Source organism: Ruditapes philippinarum, unplaced genomic scaffold (genome assembly GCF_026571515.1).
Source record: "Ruditapes philippinarum isolate M1 unplaced genomic scaffold, ASM2657151v2 ctg593_1_1_1_1, whole genome shotgun sequence".
NCBI lineage: Eukaryota > Metazoa > Mollusca > Bivalvia > Venerida > Veneridae > Ruditapes > Ruditapes philippinarum.
Genome location: NW_026866874.1, coordinates 137,421 through 158,002, shown reverse-complemented (window position 1 = coordinate 158,002; position 20,582 = coordinate 137,421). Strand labels below are relative to the sequence as shown.

General features: G+C 30.6%; 1 protein-coding gene across 3 annotated transcripts in view; it reads left to right on the top strand.

Moving 5' to 3' along the window:
* Window positions 1–20,582, top strand: part of LOC132734073 (putative methyltransferase NSUN7) — a 42,515-nt gene that overhangs the window by 6,832 nt on the left and 15,101 nt on the right. For all 3 annotated transcript variants that reach the window (XM_060720785.1, XM_060720787.1, XM_060720786.1), the window contains exons 2-6: window positions 1,160–1,270; window positions 1,633–2,238; window positions 10,503–10,561; window positions 16,528–16,811; window positions 20,017–20,200. In XM_060720785.1, the coding sequence (XP_060576768.1) occupies window positions 1,821–2,238; window positions 10,503–10,561; window positions 16,528–16,811; window positions 20,017–20,200 (945 nt within the window). In that variant the 5' untranslated portion in view covers window positions 1,160–1,270; window positions 1,633–1,820. The remainder of the gene's footprint in view (window positions 1–1,159; window positions 1,271–1,632; window positions 2,239–10,502; window positions 10,562–16,527; window positions 16,812–20,016; window positions 20,201–20,582) is intronic.

Here is a 20,582-nt window from a genome sequence, read left to right as displayed (position 1 = left end):
AATTTTACGGTTATTGGATAGACCTGGACGCGTAATGCACCTGGTTATTTATTTTTCCTTGATAAAGAAAATGGCTATTTTATACACAATAAATTGCTTGTTAAAAATAATGATGTGAATAAGATTTGATAAAACAATGACAGGTTACTAAATAGTTATCATGCATATCACACTATTTTAACTTAAATCATTGAACTTATTGACTCTTATCTAATTTAAGATTGCCATTTAGATTATTTTTGACTATATCTTTCAATTAAAATCCATAAATATCCGCTGTTTACATCCGGATGGCTATTTTTACCTCGGATGAATAGATCAATTAGTCTATTGTTTAATCTAGTTATTAAGATTAAAGTAACAATTATTAACCAATTTTCAGCACCATTTCACATAATTCTTTTGCCGATGAAATCAATGATTTGTCATTGGTCATAAAACACGCAAGTCATTGCTTCGTATCGTAATAAAAACTAAAGAGGAAAAAAAAAATATGTTTGTTCTTTAAAGCAGTATGATATTCAGATTCAGGAAATTTTTTTTTGCAAAATATATTATATAATGTTCATCCAAGTTGTCAAAGAAGTAAAACAATTGTTGATAATATTCAACGTCTAGGAGCCATATATTATCCATTATAGCTTATAAAAATTTCTTTGATGTCATTATGAAATACTGCTCTCATAACATTAGACATTTACCAAAGGTTTCTATGAAAGAAAACTGTTGTACACAAAAAAAGTTTTTTATAAATTACGTGTACTTGTAAATTCAGTATTATAATAGATTTTGATAGCGTTTTCAAGTTAGAATCGATTATGATGTTGAACCTTAAATGTTAAAGTTGTCAGTGTAAGGAAAAAAATTATCGCCTTGAAAAGATGACCAGAAATTGAACTCTGGTCTATAATACGAATTCAATAATGCCAATAAAAGGGGAAATTATAAATTAATTCAGCATCAAAGTGTATTGCAGTGCCCTTGTTTTAATTTACGCTCGTGATTCTTTTGTTTTGTGTAGACAAGCCTGGGTACAATCAAGTGCTGTTTATTGTTAATAAAGGGTTACATAGTACCGTAAAGGGTATGTTTACTAAATACACATAAGGTCGATGATTATTAACTCCGTCATTAGATTACCATGTTTACTTTATTACAGTTAATCTCCTCGAATAGCAGAGTGAAAGAGTCGCCGATATAAGACGCGACATTCAACTAAAATTGGTATTAAAGAATCACAACTGTATCAAAACAGACGCATAAACTGAAGGTAGGGTTTAAGTTTTTTTTTCTACAGAAAGTATATACAATAGTCGGAACGGATATTGGAAAGTTTTAGCGAAAGCCTTTTTAAAACTGTTAACCAACTGGTAGTCTATGGAGTATTGAAATAGAAAATTTTATTTGGCTTGATCGGTAAACAGTCAATAATTGGTCTTTTGCTATGATTAGAAAGGATATTTAATATTTTAATGTGGTATACTAAATGCTTAATTATATTAACATTTAAATTGGAAAGAGTGGAAATTGGTTGGTTTAATAAATACAAAATATTTTCATATCTATTCAACAATTTGTTCACTGTATTTATTAGATAGATGACTTTAACAAGATCTTGTTTAATTTTCACAGGAATATATATAGGTACATAGGAAAGTGTTAAAAAAGTGATTGTAGTGGAACAAGACATCTATCCAATCAGAGGGAAGCTCATTTGCATAATTGTGTAGTAACCAGTCAGATCTGTGGGAGGCTTGTTGACTTTGAGAAAATAGCGACCAGTCTGATAATTTGTCTGAGTGTGAGGGTTATCTCAAGGGATGCCACCTACGGCTGATAATTCGATAGTTGGACTTCGTACACAAGTGTCTTTAACTTCACAAAGTAGCCAATTGATCCATGGGACTATGAAAGATATTGCTGCCATGTCTGGAGATGCGAGCCAACATAACGGCTTTCCGTCTTCAGAAAACTGTTCTCATGAAAGAAAATCCTCAAAATATGACTTCTTTTACAAGGAACCGTGTTTATATTCACAAAGAATTTACTCAAATGCCGCTAAAGTGTTCAGCAGTTTGAAGCACGAGAGTCGTGAGGAATTAGAAAATCCTTACAAAAGGCGACAACAGGAACTGAACGGTGTGCAAAAATCGTCAAAAACTGCAATAACAGACTTGGAATTTGATGATGATAATGAGAAACGACTGACGTTTGAGTTGGCTTTTGAAACTCTGAAATGTAAGTTTGATTTTTTTTTCGAATTTGTTTCATTGTTTTTTTTTCTGATTTATAAATTATAACATGTACTTTATTAAAAATTAAAGGTAGGATGATGGAAATATTCAGTCATTTTGTAATTTTAAAAACAAATTTTGAGATGATAGTAAATATAAAAAATTGCAATCTAAATGATAATTACAAAAATTATTACAAACTCTGGTTTACATAAAAATTAAAGTTGTTCTTACTTATGATTTACTGAGTTTTTAATACAAAAGTTTTTTATTGAATTTTTAAATTACCTGCGGCTTTAATGCATATCAAAATGGAATAAAAAGTCAAACATTTTGCCAATTGTTATGATAAAAGTATCATTAGATAGCTAAATTTTGAGATTTAGATTTAAGGAATATAAATATTTGAGTTTTAACTAACTACACAAATTTATCTAATCAAAAATATATGTGCACTTAATTGGTTTGATAAAGAACATTAAATGTTAAATGTACTGTAATATCAATGTCATATGTATTACGCTGCAGATGTAATATCAATATCTTCCTTTAATAGATTTGACCGCTGCCATACCACATAATGTTACACATACAAATGATCACTGATCAGAAGCTTTGCTATAACTTAATATGATTCGTCATTATGTTATAGTGAAAATAATTTAATTTATGATTATGATTAAAATTTTAGATTATTCAATCTATGACTAATCGTCTTTAGGTTTTAGATTGACAGACTCTTTCCTCTGAATGCATCCAATTTCATATGATCATCTTTATTTATGAAAAAAAAAAATTCTCTAAGCAAACATTGGCTACGTCTTGCTGATTAATATATTTTTCGTAATTTCAATTACTGGCCAAGTTGTCTTTCACTAATATTTAAAGAAGTTTAGCAGATTTTGTGGACCCATAAACAACTTATTGAATTGTAACAATTAATAACTTTTAGAAATAAAAAAAAAGAAGAAATCATTTTGGAACTTGTCCTAATTGAGTTCTTTCTTACAGGGCTTCTTTAAAAGTTTTCTATCAAAATTTTTAATCTTCCAATTTGAATATTTGATAACTTAACTTCAAGATAACCTTTCTTTAAGGAATTCAAAATTCATTTATGAATTAATCTTTTGTAAGTTTTCATTTCTTTAGTGCACACTTGAAAATCATGCTAACAGATTTGTTTTTCAAAGCCTACCAGGACAGCTTTTGAAGAAGGCCTTTTGATACATCCTATTGAAGGTTATTTAAATTTCAATTTATATTTGCTCCATACCTATAATGATTTACCATCTAAAATATTTAATGTTCACTTCAAATTATTGATACTGTGGTAAATATTAACAAAATAGGGGGAAATTTCAAGTACCGACCATAAAATGACTGTAAGAGGTCAGCGAAACTATAATAAAACTTATAATGTTAATATATCAGATAGGATAAAACCAGTTAAATACAAAATCTAATTCTGCTGGTGTTTAAAATGACAGATATCCTGTATAAATTGGTTGTAAAATGTGCAATATATTCTCTAATGAATATTTTCTCAGATTTAGAAGAAAATCGAATTTGAAGCTTGTGATATATTTAGTAAATTCTTTAAAGACGCATGAAGCCTCAGAAATTAATTTCGACATTTTTGATACTGTAAAGGGGCACAAAAGCAGTTAAGGGTTTTTGAGAAATAAAAAGTAACAGCATTTTTAGGCTTACTGGGCCTTTAATTTAAATACTCGGATAATACCTTAGTGCAAGAAGCATTTTACAACTTAATAAATAATTTCAATATGAATGTATCAAACTATAATGTACTGTCTTGTACAGTATATAAAAAAATTTCAGACCTAAGAGAAAAGTTATAGAAAAAATATACAATATTTATGTAAAAATGAGACTTAAAGTAATTGGTAAACTTCTTAAAGCTAAGTTATCATTATGCCGAAAGATATTCTGAACAAACATTTGAGTGAATTAATGACTTATAAGACCTTACAATAACTTAGATTTTGTGCATTTCAGCATCAAATTTGGCAATGAAATCAAAGTTTTCTTGGTTTCCGTCAAGTAAATCAAATACTTAGTTAAGACTTTAAAAGTATTTTACAGATTTCATTGAATTAATATTGGCCTGTATGTTAAACGTTATAGAGTTCAGCTATTTTTAAAACCTAACAAAAGATAGAGAGAAAAATTGGTCAGACAAATAAGTTATATCAACAAATTAGGCGGGACCTATAGACTATATAAACTGACCTATAAATCTTGTGTCAATTTTATAACATTATCCCTTTATATTGTTAAGCCTCAGTTCCTAAGATTTTGTTATCAAATACTAAAATACCTCACAAAATATTGATACAGTGTTAAGTAGTGATTAAAACTGTGCTTTGACCTTGACTTAATTGCATCAAATAAACAGAAAATCTGTTTTTGAATGGTCAAGCACTATAATAAACAATATTACTCACAAGGCAACACAATTAACATAATTTATAACTTACGTTAATTCAGACCTTTTTCAGTCCCAAAATTATTGTCACAGATTTTTTTAAGTTCAAAAACTCGGGATTGTGGTTATTATCAACATAGTGTTACTAATTAAGCAATCAACAAAAAAGAACCAGAAAGTTAAGACTTGCAAAGATATGCCAAGCAAACCTGGTTCTATACTGATGCCATCTATTCGGGTCCAGGTCACGGTTCAATTTAATGTTTTGAGTCATAGAATTTCTGAGTTATCATTAATTTTGCTCTTTATTGTTTGTTTGATTCCGTTTTTAATGCCACACCAACACAGTATAGATCATTCTCTCTATATATCCTAGAATAATTTTTAAGTTGTGTCAGTCTTTTAGCTTGTGGGATATTGATGGTACCAGAGGGTCATTTTATAATCAAAACACAGGTCACTTCGGTTTTTGTTGTCAGACTAAAAGTCACTTATGTGCAACTAATTGTGTATTTTTGCAGATTTTTAAGACAGAAAAAAAAAAAAACATTAATGATTATTAATTTTACAAAGATTTATTATCTATAATATTAACCAATGATTCATCAGAATTTTGCCTGTACATGAGCATTTATTATCAGTTTAACTTTCCATATTATTTAATTTTTCAGTACTTCATACAATGTATATAGGGAATAATAGTTTGATCTCTAAATATTTTTCACCTTTTTCCTGATTTTGCAGCATTAATATAAACTGATACTTTGGTCTAAATATCAGCCGAATTAACCGATTACATTTATTACAATAAGCATGCAAAATGCGCAAAACACTTTTCGGTATTACGATACTTTTAAAAGTTCATTGGTGCGTTTAACGAACATACCTTGGTGTCGAAACACTTGATACTTTCAGTAGAAATTAATACAGAATGGGATTATTGTTTTCAATAGAATGTAACACCCTAGGTTTTACTTAATTGATATTATTGACTTGAGTAGGTATTGAATTTGCCAAATTAATAATCTAAGTATTGTTTTATTGTCAAACTTGACTGACCCATACAGCTTAAAAGAAAAATCAGTTTAGGGAACTACATAATTATTTTATTGAAAGATTAAGATTTAACTATATCTGATTAAAATCTTGTGTGATTTAAACTTTAATAAAAAAACAAAAATATATGGTCATGTTAAATTTTAACTATTATTTTTACTACCATCGAAAAATTTATTTTCCTGTTATTAATATCATGTATGTTGTTATGACCCATTCAATTAATTTACATTATAATTTTGACTTTTTTGCATAGATTAATTTACAAAATATTGTTTCAAAAAATATGATTTCATTATACACATACTTTCATTTTAAAACGTACATGTTGTAATTTGTATTGAATTATATTAACTAAAGTATTATCTTTAATCTGAGTTTTGAATTTAATTGGGATAATTGTTTGTTAAATAGATCAATTATCAAAAGAATGAATATCAATTGATTTTCATTTTACTTCAATTTTTTTTTTTTTAAATAAAAAGCATTTATATACATGTATTATACTCAGCAGACACTTTCACTAACCCTTTGATAGCTATAGATTGGCGATCAGTGCTCGCATACACTGTTCAGTGCTGACAATTTCAAGACTAAACTTTTACAGGATTCTTCCAAATTCATAATAGGGCAAGTCACTTTCATTAACTCATCAAGGCTTTAAATGATTAATCTGTTGAGCCATACACAAATTAACTTGGAAACAGAAATAACATGTTGTGGTATAATGAATAGGTCAAACAGCAGCCAGATTGATCTCTTACCTCTTTTTTTTTCTATAAATATTAAATGAGCTGTAACAATCGGGTATTCAAGTTCCTGTAATTTCACAGAATGATGATGATTACTGGGATAATATTGCTGTTATTTTTGTTGGGGGGGGGGGGGGGGGGGGGGGGGGTTGATGAGCTCTCCAGCTTTGCCTGTATGAGAATGCTTTTGAAACATACATTGAAAAGAATAGTATTAAGATAATGAGATGATTATAAATGAATAATGATGAGCTCTCCAGCTTTGCCTGTATGAGAATGCTTTTGAAACATACATTGAAAAGAATAGTATTAAGATAATGAGATGATTATAAATGAATAATGAGCTTGTGATGGCATGACGGCACTGTTTTGGATAGATTTAATGAAACATGCTATTAAGCTGTAGGTCTTTTAAATTGTCATATTAACTTCCCAAACCACTGGGGGACCACCTATAGAACACTGGCATAATTAAGAACTTGGTGCAACAAATTTATCCTACCTGTAGAACACTACTGGCTTAATTAAGAACTTGGTCCAACTGTAGAACACTGGCTTAATTAAGAACTTGGTGCAAAAAAAAATTTCTTCACCTGTATAAAACTTAATTAAGAACTTAATTGGTGCAACAAATTTACCCCACCTGTACAAAACTGGCTTAATTAAGAACTGGGTGCAAAAAATTTACCCCACCTGTAGAACACTGGCTTAAATTTATTAATAACTTGGTCCACCTGTAGAACACTGGCTTTATTAAAAACTTGGTGCAACAAATTTACCCCACCTGTAGAACACTGGCTTAATTAAGAACTTGGTGCAACAAATTTACCCCACCTGTAGAACACTGGCTTAATTAATAACTTGGTGCAACAAATTTACCCCACTTTTAGAACACTGACTTAATTAATAACTTGGTGCAACAAATTTACCCCACCTGTAAAAAACTGGCTGAATTAAGAACTTGGTGCAAAAAATTTACCCCACCTGTAGAACACTGGCTTAATTAATAACTTGGTGCAACAAGTTTAATTACCCCACATGTAGAACACTGGCTTAATTCATAACTTGGTGCAAAAAATTTACCCCACCTGTAGAACACTGGCTTAATTAATAACTTGGTGCAACAAGTTTAATTACCCCACATGTAGAACACTGGCTTAATTAATAACTTGGTGCAAAAAATTTACCCCACCTGTAGAACACTGGCTTAATTAATAACTTGGTGCAACAAGTTTAATTACCCCACATGTAGAACACTGGCTTAATTAATAACTTGGTGCAACAAATTCACCGCACTTTTAGAATACTGGCTTAATTGCTTAATTAATAACTTGGTGCAACAAATTTACCCCACCTGTACAAAACTGGCTGAATTAAGAACTTGGTGCAACAAATTTACCCCACCTGTACAAAACTGGCTGAATTCAGAACTTGGTGCAACAAATGTTAACTGTGGGTGAAATTTCACTTGATTTCATATTATATTATTGTTCAATAAAGGTATTTCACCTGATTTTTATAATATATTGAAGTGGTTTAAAAAATTATTAATGGAAAATATTGTTTAATGTGCTTTCTGTATACTAATTATCAAGCAAGTTCTTGGATTTCTTTACTCCACGAAATAATTGATTTAATTTGTGTCATGAGTTTTTGAAATGACTGTCCCTTTGTTTATGATGTTTAAATTTTAAAAAGGTAAATTTATACTAGAAACATCAACTCTTATAAATAAGCTAATTATTAATAAAATAAAATCACCTAATTTGTACCATGAAGATTTTAAAATTTTACTAAAATAGTTTAACATTGGCACTTATTTTTCATTATTATAATTATTTTTATTAATTATTTATATAATTAAGATAAAGTTAGTAAAAATTAATATCTCATGCAGTTTAATGTGTTTTTTGAAGTGTTTTTGTATACTTAAGCTTAATTTTCTGTCTTTGAACATTAATGGCTAAATTACATGTTCATTTTAGATAAATCACTCAAACATTTACATTTCTTACATCAATTTTAATATTGTAATGCCCTCGCCTATACAAACAATGTATACCTTTGTCCCTAACAAAATTCATAATTGATGACAAACTTTCTAAAACTAAAATTGAAAATCGAAAAAAACCATTCATGGGCAAAGTAATGTAAAAACAGGGCATTAAGTTTATGCATTGGATCTAATTTATGATATTTGCCCTTTTATGTATATATTTGAAACCGCTTTTATTCTCATTCAATGTTGATATTCAGGAAACTGAAAGAAGATGACAATCTTTCTATAGAAAATTGATTTTTGAATACATCTAAAATACAAAGAAGCCCATTTTTTTTTTCATATAATCTATATATATAATCTTATACCCATGCGAAATGTCTACGCTAAAATGAAAAGCTTGTCACTAGTCAATTTAATTATTGTATAACAAACCTATTTACTGATAAAGTACATAGATTCCGGCATCCTTTCAGTGTTTGAAAGTCGCCAATGGGCGATATTTGAGATTGTAAACATTGGTTATATTATAATTGTTAGCGCAGAAGCATTACGAAAATGGTGATGGAATTTTATTGTACTCTGTGTGATAGGTCATTCGTATAGTACATTTTGTAATGAATTTTACTCTTACAATCGGTCATTTTCGTAAAAGAAACAAAGAGCTCATCAGTATATGTTTGTTTTACGATAGGGTCCAAATATTTTCGTAATAACTACATTGAGACTTGACTTCATGGTTGAAGGTCTGTAAATATTGATATCACTAAACATATAGCCAGCAGAATATTTCATTCATTTCCGCCTACCGTTGAGTGATAGCTGGAGAAAAGAAAATGTTTTCCGAATGCCACATACATGATGTCAGCATAACCACGCGTAAACTGTTTTTGTTAATGAATTAAATGATTTCGTTAACAGTAAATACAAAAAATCCGGTCAGTGACAAAGCACTTGATTATTGTTTAGTTTCTGTCTTTAATCAAATTATTTATTCTTGAAAAGAAATGGTACCAGGTATCGGAACATGTTTAAGTTGTGAAATATTTATGAGACAATTTTTGCAAATCATTTAGGTCCTAATGCAATAACAAAGTTGTAATGAAAGAATGTTAGAAAATGAATACAGGTGTTTAATATTTTTCTGAATATTTAATACTAATACATGTATATGTATAGTACGTATGCCCTCACTGATCTTGAAATTTTTTTTAGAGTAATTATATCTGTCATATTTTGCTGTTCGGATCAGAATATCCGTCCCGAGGTGACCCGCCATGGGCGGGTGACCGAGGGACAGATATTCCGATCCGAACTGCAAACATATGTCAGATATTTTTTCTTGCATATTATACCATATATATTCCATTATATTTAAATTTCTTTATCTTTATTTTCAATGGAAATTTAATATATCATTCAACCGTAACTACTTTCTTACAACAGCATAAGAATTACAACTTTATACATTACGGTAAAATGACGTCATTGTACAGCATGCGACTCATCTGGCACCCCCTATGCAAGATGAAATTTCCGACATGGGTAAAACTCAAGGAAACGCCAGTCTGATATGCAAGAAAGCTCTTTGCTGATACTTTTTGTTATTATAATGTAGCCCATTTCTCAAAACAATTTTATGAAACTAATGGAATGTTTACTTATCATGACGAGGCAAAATTGTTTGACATTGGACATCATTGTGAAATCTTTATTTTTAATTTAGAATTTTTAAACAGACGAGCAATTTTGCATTGCTCTTCTTGAAATTTGCGATCATTATCATGTTAGACAAACCATAAGCATCCAATGATCTTGATCTTAGAGCTTGATTAGGTTAAATAGCAAACTTTGAGTTCTTTTTATTTTCCATATAAAGATGGGAAATCTTGTTTCGACATCTGAAAATATTTTGTCACATTTTTAAGTTTCTACCTTCAAAGTAAACAGCAGAAAGTGTAGTGGGTTTTTTAAATGTTGCATGATTTTGATTTATTTTCTTTTGTTTGTTTCAGATCAAAGAGTGTTCGAAGATTTATTACAAGAGTGTTCATTTTTCACACATTTTCCTGAGGTAAGTTACAGAAATAGCATCTCATATATCATTGTATTTTGCAATTTATTTGATTCATAAATTAAGAAAAGGAATAAAGATTTTAAGTAAAAGTCTGGATAAAGAACTTGATTGTCAAACGTATTGTAAACACTCATATGGTTTCACTGTGATGCAATTTTTTATTGTGAATTAATAATGAACAGTAAGTTATATAGGTGAGAGTAACAGGTGTGAATCTTATTAACTCTGTTTTTGTAAGTGGTGAATATAGGCAATAATTATTAGACTGTGTCAGCAAAGGCAATGACAGCAAAGTCAAGCAAATGTTAAATGCATAGATTCATATTTCTACAAGATTTATAATTTGTTGAATGTCTTGAACGTATAATAACCATAAAAGATGTTACCAATATCTGAGCATTGAAAAAAAACAGTACCATATTTTTCCTACAATCATCACTTTAAATGCCCCTCATGGAGAGCAAGGGGGGGATGGAGGTATAAAGATTTTTCCTTGTCCGTCTGTCTCCCGCCATCATTTTGTCATGCTGTAGGACATTAGAAGTCCTGTGATTTGTATATGGAGGCATCCATGTCCTATCCACGGACAATTATTACTAGTTGATATTTAACTTACTACACTGTGGAATGAAATATAATGTTTCTTCAAGTGTTGCATCATTAGTTTAACCTCATAATTTTGTTATAGCACCTTTTTGATCAAAACCAAAACGAGAACATTTTTCATGGACATATTTACGGAGGTTTATCTGGTGTCACAGATTGCACTATTTGTCTTACAATTGTAATATGATTTATACTTCAAACCACTTCAGTGAAATCTGCCCCCATAAATACTCCATGCTGATAAAAACCTTATAGAGCTCCACATGATTAATGGTCTTAGCGGTCTTAATGATTCTTTATTTGTAAGCTGATTAGTGAAAATATTTTTACTACCTTCAACAAATTAGGATAGAATTAAAATATAATAAGTTAAAACTGCACTTTTGACACTACACTTAATTACAATAAGAAATAAGAAGCCAAATTAAAGAATATACTTTATTAAGCATTAATATTTATAATCATTTTATCCATGTTCATGGACTTAAGTTAAATGGAGGTAAGGAGATCATAGGGGGTCACGATCATGTTTCCTCAAATGACATCAGTTCTGCTCCAGGGACAGGACTCATAGAGTCCAGATTTCAAATAATCTCTTAAGTATTTAAGTAAGTTAATTAAGCTAAGTAAGTAAAGTTTCTTGAGCTAACATTATCAACTTCCATACGTGTGGCCTCTAAAAGCTTCTTAGTAATTATAAGTTGTAATTTGTACAATATTGCGCCTTTATAGCTGTGTAAAAGCTAGAGCACAGAGCAAGAATTGAAAGATTTTAGGATGAGAAAAAAGGTGCATAATTTAAAAGCGCTATTCTTGCAAAATAAAGTATGTGTTATTCAGCATTTTGTATTTCTTATAAAGAAACCATTGCTTGTAATATACTTAAGTGCGACATCATTTTATTTGACAGTTATGCTTTGATAGTAAACTACCGGGGCCGTCATTATTTTTCACTGCTCCCTGAGTCAAGCATATTAATAAAAAAATGGCGTGGTCATGTTAATAATTATTAGGAAATGCATGTAAATGTATACCTGCGTACCAAATTTTCGTACAAGAATTACATAGTACTAGGGAGCCTAAAGTTTTTTGTTCTTCTATTTCGAGCGCATCATGTTTTCATAATGCATAATATTTCAATTACAAATGAACACTGTGTATTTAAATGTTTTCGCCACAGAGTTTTTGTAACTTTTAAACATTTGGCTGTGTTGACATACACTGCGGTTTTTTAAATATATACAAAGATATAGAAGATTTTTAAATATATACAAATACTCAATAATTCTAACATTTGGATTGATATCAGATGGATTTCCAAACTAATCAAAATAATTTAGTTAATTTATTTTTCATAAATATTTATCATAATGTATAACTAAAGTATGTTCCACCAAATGTATAATGAAATTTTACCTTGACCGCCTTTTAAAAGGGCTTTGAAATATTGTAATTTGATATTATAAAAATAGCAATTATGTACAAATTGTCGTAAGTCTGTAATCATATTTGATATTTTTAATATACATATTGAATAAAGAGTTTGTCCTGTGAACATACTTGAAGGTCAGAAGTGAGATTTTAATGTGACAGAATTTTTATACCTTTATTGAAAAATGTCATCCTAATATGATTTACTAAACTCAAGACGTGATGATTTGACTATGATTGTAGACATTTACCTGTATTTTGAACGAATATGGGACTTGAAATAAATTTCAGGGGTATTGTATTAAAGAGCAATGATAGACTGTTGGGTTTTGGTATTTTTTATATATTTATTGACTTTTGGGGAAAGGGAAAGGATTTAGCACATATATTTTAACTTTTAACAATAGCCAAATAGAGTGGCATCAGCAAGAAAGTCTATGTGTATTGTTCTGAGATATTACCGATTTATTTTTCTACCTCCATACCTCCATGGCCGAGTGTTATTAAGGGTTGCTGACTTCAAATCAATAATGACCTTTGCAATGTTGGTGTGACTTAAAGTCATATGCCAACATAATGTTGACTAAACCTCAGTCGTGAATAATTCTACAATATAATCTATATTCTATAAGCCATGACTTTCCTCGATATCTGTTTGTACTCAAATGACCAGTCCCCTATCCCATGTTATTTTATCATAGAAACACTTTTATCTTAATGTAGCTGTCATTTTGCTTTAAGACGCACCAGCACACAAAAGGCCGTTTCCAGTTTTCCAATAACATATTGCTAATTGTACTCATTTTTAGATCAAAGATAACAGATTCAAAACTGTTTAAATCATGGCTTTTCCTGCTCAAATGGTTAGTTTGTAACAAGAAAAGTTTGGATAATAATGAAATTTATTCCGTTTTAAAGTAAATTGTACTCAATGACCTTTCTTTCATCTCGAGGCTTCAAGACCATTCTGGGGGTAAATTTACACTCCCTAAACATAATCCTGTCTTAATTTGTTTATAAGATTTGAAAGTTTAATCAGGTCTTTGACTTCAGCAAGACTTGTGTAAGAGAATCCGCAGACGTCTATAATTGATATTGTTTGTTATTCATGAAAGTGCGTTGGTTTGTTAAAAATATTTACACACTTATCATAATTTCGTAAACTGTTGACCGGAAGAATCTTTCTCATATCTTTGATATAATCCTTAAATAACAAGACTTACGTTTGGCATCCTTTCACGAGTTTATTCAATTCAAGAAATGTTGGTAATGGTTTCTAATCAGTTAAGTAGTTCGTTGACAAATGCATCAATCGGAAAACCTATTTGTAAAGATACATTTCAAAATGTTTTTCATAAGTTAAAATTTGTTCGATGACTCTGGCTTATGATACAGATATCATAACATTGATAAGATTGACTTTTACATTATCCCGGCTTTTACATTATACTTAAAATTGAATAGTTCTAAATGGATGATTCTAATACGCAAATGTATTTATTGAATGGTACAGTTTGACCTAAGTCTTAACTAGCTTTTATGTTCATTCAAGTTTGCTTTATTACGTTATGGGTACTGGTTATTAGATGATTGAAAAATCTATTTACGTCCTATAAATTATTATAAGCTTCAGTTATAATGTTACGTCAAACTTGTTTAATGCATATTGATTCATATATTCATAATGATATTTATTGAAAAGTTAGATTCTACAATAAAGAAACATGACGTGATAGGAGACGTAAAGTATTTGTCATTCTACTCTAGAGCGTCGGGTGCACGAGTTAATATTATTTATACAAACATTGAACATTAAGTTTGTAAACATTATAGGAAATGTTTGCTAAACATTTATGATATATTGGGAAAGTTGTTCTAAACAACAGGCAAGTTATGATAAGACATGTTAATGCCTTTGCACTGATTTTTTTTCCCTTTTAATCTAAGTGCCACTGCAATTTAATAAAATGGTTCCAAGTATATTAGTTCAAGGAGTTGACATCCATAAAATCTTATAGAGTACATTCTGAAGACGTCATAATATAATAAATACTGAAAATAGATCAAAATATCAATATATTTATACTTGATCAAAACTCTGATTAACATAAAAATCTGTTTGTAAACTTATAATCCATTTCTGGGAGCTTAATATTCATGTATAATTAGAAACCTTTGAAAATTTTCTCACCTTTCTACTCCCTTTCATCCATCCAATCTGAGCTTTTACCATACAACTTATGATGAGAATCAAAGCATAGTTTATGTAATGAAGAGCATTGAAATAGTTTTTAGCTCGACTATTCGAAGAATATGAGAGCTATTGTAGTCGCCCCGGCGTCGGCGTCCGCGTCGGCGTCTGCGTTGGTTAAAGTTTTTTGTAAAGTCAAATATCTCAATTATTGCTTGAGATATTCAATTGAAACTTACAATACTTATTTATAGTAACTAGGTACATCAGATTGACAAGTTGGATAACTCTACCTACAATATTGACAGAATTATGCCCCTTTTTAACTTAGAAATTTTAGTTAAAGTTTTTTGTAAAGTCAATTATCTCAATTATTGCTTGAGATATTCAATTGAAACTTACAATACTTATTTATAGTAACAAGGTACATCAGATTGACAAGTTGGATAACTCTGCCTACAATATTGACAGAATTATGCCCCTTTTTAACTTAGAAATTTTACTTAAAGTTTTTTGTAAAGTCAATTATCTCAATTATTGCTTGAGATATTCAATTGAAACTTACAATACTTATTTATAGTAACAAGGTACATCAGATTGACAAGTTGGATAACTCTGCCTACAATATTGACAGAATTATGCCCCTTTTTGACTTAGAATTTATGTTAAAGTTTTTGTATTATCTCAAATATTTTCAAAGTCCATTGACATATGGCTTTGAAACTTTGCACACATGTTCACCATCATGACCCCAACCTGTAGACAGGAGGAGGTAACTGTATCCAGCATTTTGACAGAATTATGCCCCTTTTTCGTCTTAGAATTTATGTTTTAAGTTTTTGTAATACCTCAAATATTTTCAAAGTCCATTGACATATGGCTTTGAAACTTTGCACACTTGTTCACCATTATAACCCCAACCTGTAGACAGGAGGAGGTAACTGTATCAAGCATTTTGACAGAATTATACCCCTTTTTCAACTTAGAATTTACTTTTAGGTTTGCATTCCACCTCAGATATTTTCATATTCTATTGAAACAAGTTGATATTTTATACTTTGAGAACATAATAGGACTCTGTCCAAGGCCTTTAACTTTAACATGGATTTAAAGAAAAATTTTGTCCTTTTGTTATTAACTCTGAAAATTTTACATTATCAAGGCTCTTTTACTATCAAGCACTTAGAATAGTCGAGCGTTGCTGTCCTACTGACAGCTCTTGTTTTTTATCAACTTCATACTAATCAAATGAATGTATAGTTCGCCTGCTTGTAGCCTATACAAATTGCATTGGATGAGTAATCCAGGGCTGCATGCTCAGGACTGGTTTGATCCTCTGAGGAGACATGTAATTTCTCTTTGACGATTTGTCTCGTCCATTGAGTCTAATGGTCATTATTTTGTCTTAATAAGCTCACTCATGATTCTGAAATCTTCTCTCTCACATATGACTTAGAAATGGTCCACTCAGATATGACCAAAAAAAGCATGTGTTATAATTTACGTAAAAACAATTAAACCCCCCAAAAATAAGACTCCATGTGGTAAGTGGTAGGAAAAATTCTGTTAACTATTATTGGGAAGTTACCAGTCCAAAGCTGGGCATGTTTGTTCTTAAACCAAGTGTATAAACTTCTAAACCCCAAAACTACTTTTTCTTCATGTTCCTTCTTATAGAAATTCTTAAAATCTAACAAATTATGTAAAAAAACAAACATTGCATCATATATTTCAGTGCCAGGAAGATGAATCACTTGTATTTGTTGTTGTCTGGGACTATCAGAGTCGCAAGTTCCAGCAGCGAACCCCATTCAAGGAAGAACAACTTAACCCTATTGTGCAATCCGTGGAAGAGGCAATTATAGAATATAAAACAAAGCTGAATGCATCCCTCGCGAGGCATCGGATAAAAGCTATGGCCCCGTCCATCGAGTATTTGTTACCAGACAAAGTGAGAAGTAAAGAAGAAATTCGCTCAAAGCTGCCAGTATATGTGTGGGTGAATCAGCTTAAAACAACGTAAGTATTTGAAATATAATAATATGGATGTCAGGGATAAGGTTACTCTTGTGTAAAATTCAGATTCTGTTCTGTATGATTGATTTATGTTATGATACCAGTTTTTAGAAAACTTGATGCATTTTTTACTTGAAATTTTATATCATCATTAACTAAATGGAAATTAAAGTTAAGTAGAATTAATTTGCAGTCTGAATTTGTTTTATTAGAATAATTGTTATGGGTTTTGGAAATCAGCTTTTCAAAATGCACCATTGTTATGAGCGAGTACGTAGATTAAAGCAAGTTTGACAAGTTCTTTGATGTAAAATTGATGAAAGAGTCAAAGTACCTCTTTGATAATGTATGCAATAACGAATTATCCAAACCAACATCGATTCATCATTGTAACATTTGAGCAATACATGTAATTTAAAGGTCCATTTCTCAATGTAATAATGCAGATGGCTTTAACAGTGGTAATTCACCATCAAATATTTCGCAATCATTTCGGTTTTATTAAAAGCGAGATTTCATTGAAGTTACGTAAATGCTATGTAACAAGTCATTTTTTGCATTCAATTATCATGCATATTTTGATGTGAACGAAATCTCCTCAGAGACCTCGATAACTGTTAAGCATTTAATGAAGCAGATGATTTAGCTGAAAATCTTGTCGTTGATAAATCGCCACTTGTTGCCGGGGACGAAGGAATGTTACGCCTGCACTGACAGCTAAAAATGAACTGCCGACAGTGATTTAACTGTAATTATCTCTTTTAAAAGCTGTCGAAAGTTTGTTTTTCGCCCGGTGAAAGTTTGTTTTTCAAACAACTTGTTGGTAAACAGTCTCTGCATGGTAGCAATGCAATTAAAGTTCCCGGCTTACTGAAATAGAACATAGGCATTTTAAAAGCAGTTTATTGCATTATAAATTACTGTTTAAATATTTGCATAATTTTGATATATTGTGATTAAATATTTTAATAGATTTATTTTTTAATTTTGCATATTTCACTTCCTACATAAATAAATGTCAAGGGAAGATTCAGGTATTTAAAAAAAAGAAAAAAGTTATGAAAATAATTTTTACCAGATGATCATAGTTAAAGGCCAATTATGCCTCAGAAATTCTTTTTATTTTTATTTTGCAAAAGCTTTTTTTAATTTTGATGTTGTTTTATAGTATCTAAAAAGTTAATCAATTTAGCCTGAATTACTTGAGCCATTTTTTCAACTGTTGCCTTTTTGGCAATAAGTATAGTTATAGTGATTTAGTATTTTGTATGGAAGTCAAAATATTACTTTGTTCAATTTTTGCTACTTAAAATAATAACAAAATATTTTACATTTATCGCTACTTTCTTCAGGTTACAAGCACCTAACATTCTTCAAAACCATTATTTTAAGGTTATAAAATTAATGTTTGACCTTTCTAAAGAAGTATAATTTATTTGTTTTTGAGGCATCATGTGCCTTTAATATTCTTTTTCCATTCCAATCTCATGCTGAGGTCATTTTAGTTAGTCCAAAACAACCATTATAATGAGGGGAGATGTCAATTTCATTGCATTAGTAAGGTCAGAGCTCCAACAGCTATCTAGTACTTACATACAATAAAATGACTCTTCTGAGACCTGTTTATTGGTTTGTGAATGCCAATAGATTTTCAACTTATTATCCCCCGCCGAAAAATTTCAGCGGAGGATATAGAAATAGTCTCCGTCCGTCCGACCTTCCGTCCGTCCGTCCTTCCGTCCGTCCGTCCTTCCGTCCGACATTTTTGTCCGGAGCATATCTCTATAAGTATTTGAGGTATCAACTTGAAACTTCATAGGTGGATAGACGTCATTGAGGAGGAGTGCAGTGCACAAGAATGATAACTCTACCTTGCATGATTTTTGAGTTATTGCCCTTTGTTATTTTTCAAAATTGATTTTTGTCCAGAGCATAACTCCAAAAGCTTATGAGATATTAACATGAAACTTCATAGGTGCATAGATCTCACTCAGGAGGTGTGCAGTGCACAAGAATGATAACTCTACCTTTCATAATTTTTGAGTTATTGCCCTTTGTTATTTTTCATTCCTAATTTTTCACCTGAGTGGAGCATAACTCGAAAAGTGTTTGAGATATCAACATGAAATGTCATAGGTGGATAGATCTTATTGAGGAGGAGTGTTGTGTGCAAGAATGATAACTCTTCCCTTTACAATTTTTGAGTTATTGCCCTTTGTTTTTTTTATGTTATTTTGTCCAGAGCTTATCTCAAAAAGTATTTGAGGTATCAACTTGAAACTTCAAAGGTAGATGGATCTCATTGAGGAGGAGTGCAGTGCTTAAGAATGATAACTCTACCCTGCATTATTTTTGAGTTATTGCCCTTTGTTATTTTTCAAAATTAATTTTTGTCCAGAGCATAACTCAAAAAGCCTTTGAGATATCAAAATGAAACTTCATAGGTGCATAGATCTCACTCAGGAGGTGTGCACTGCACAAGAATGATAAATCTACCTTTTATAATTTTTGAGTTATTGCCCTTTGTTCTTTTTCATACTTAATTTTTCAATTCAATTTTTTTCTCAAAAAGTATTTGAGGTATCAACTTGAAACTTCATAGGTGGATAGATTTTACTGAGGAGGGATGCAGCACACAAGAATGATAACCTACCCTGCATTATTTTTCAGTAATTGCCCTTTGTTATTTTCAGCCATCAGTATTCACATAGGTTTCAAATCTGTAATCATTATAGCCATCAGTTTTCATTACCAAAAGACCTCTTAAAATGGAATTATTCCGCTCTACTACATATACATTCTTCCAATGAGCAAACACATTCGGCGGGGGATGGCCATGTTGACATGGCTCTTGTTATCTTAAATAAAAGAAAATGATTGATGCATAGACTGATGTTTTGTAAAACAGTAAATTTTAAAATGGTCTTCACTAATTTGGCATGGCAATAATGACATACTTGTGCCCTCAATAACATTGTCTGTACTAGTTCTTTAAGTTTTTTTTTTGCAAAACATTGGATGGTCAATCAGAATCCTTCCAATTTATTGCCTTGGCTTTCCTTATACTATGACATTCCAAGTATCTTATTTTGATTCCTAATTATGAAATAGTCAGCATAATAATTATAAGCAAGTACTCTTAGAGGTCTATGATACAATTTGTAACCTATGTTCCCTGATTATTAATTGTTTTTGTTGTTTTTCACAGAATGGAGACTGTTATAAGTCAGTTTAAAGATGACCATTACACTTTAATCAACGATGATGATAATTTCGATGGGAAAGTTCTGTATGTTGATCATCATTGTTCGGACATGATTGTGCTCCCCGCTGACAGCAGAGAATATATTCTAGATCACGATCTCTTACAGTCAGGACATATTGTAATGCAGGTAGGATTTTTTTGTAATTTTGACTCTAACCATGCTTCACGTATTTAGGTCTGTTTAGATGGTAGAAATCTTCATGGTCAAGGATAATGTTTGCAGGCCAATAGAATCAGATTAAGTTGACCTTTAACCCTTAACCTAAATTGGTGTAATGGATTTGCCCATCTTAATAATTTGGAACAGTCCATTCAGAGGTAAAGGGTCATTTTAATATGAAATAAAAAAATTGGAGCCACCGAATTTTGGGCCCGGGGTCGAGCATGGATTCCCAGCGGATTAGGGGTTATTTAAAGAGGTCATTTTGGATGCTATCACTTAAATTTATTTAGTTTCTTTTTGATGGTTTTTTTTTTTTTAATTGAAAAATTTTTTAAACACTTGAAAT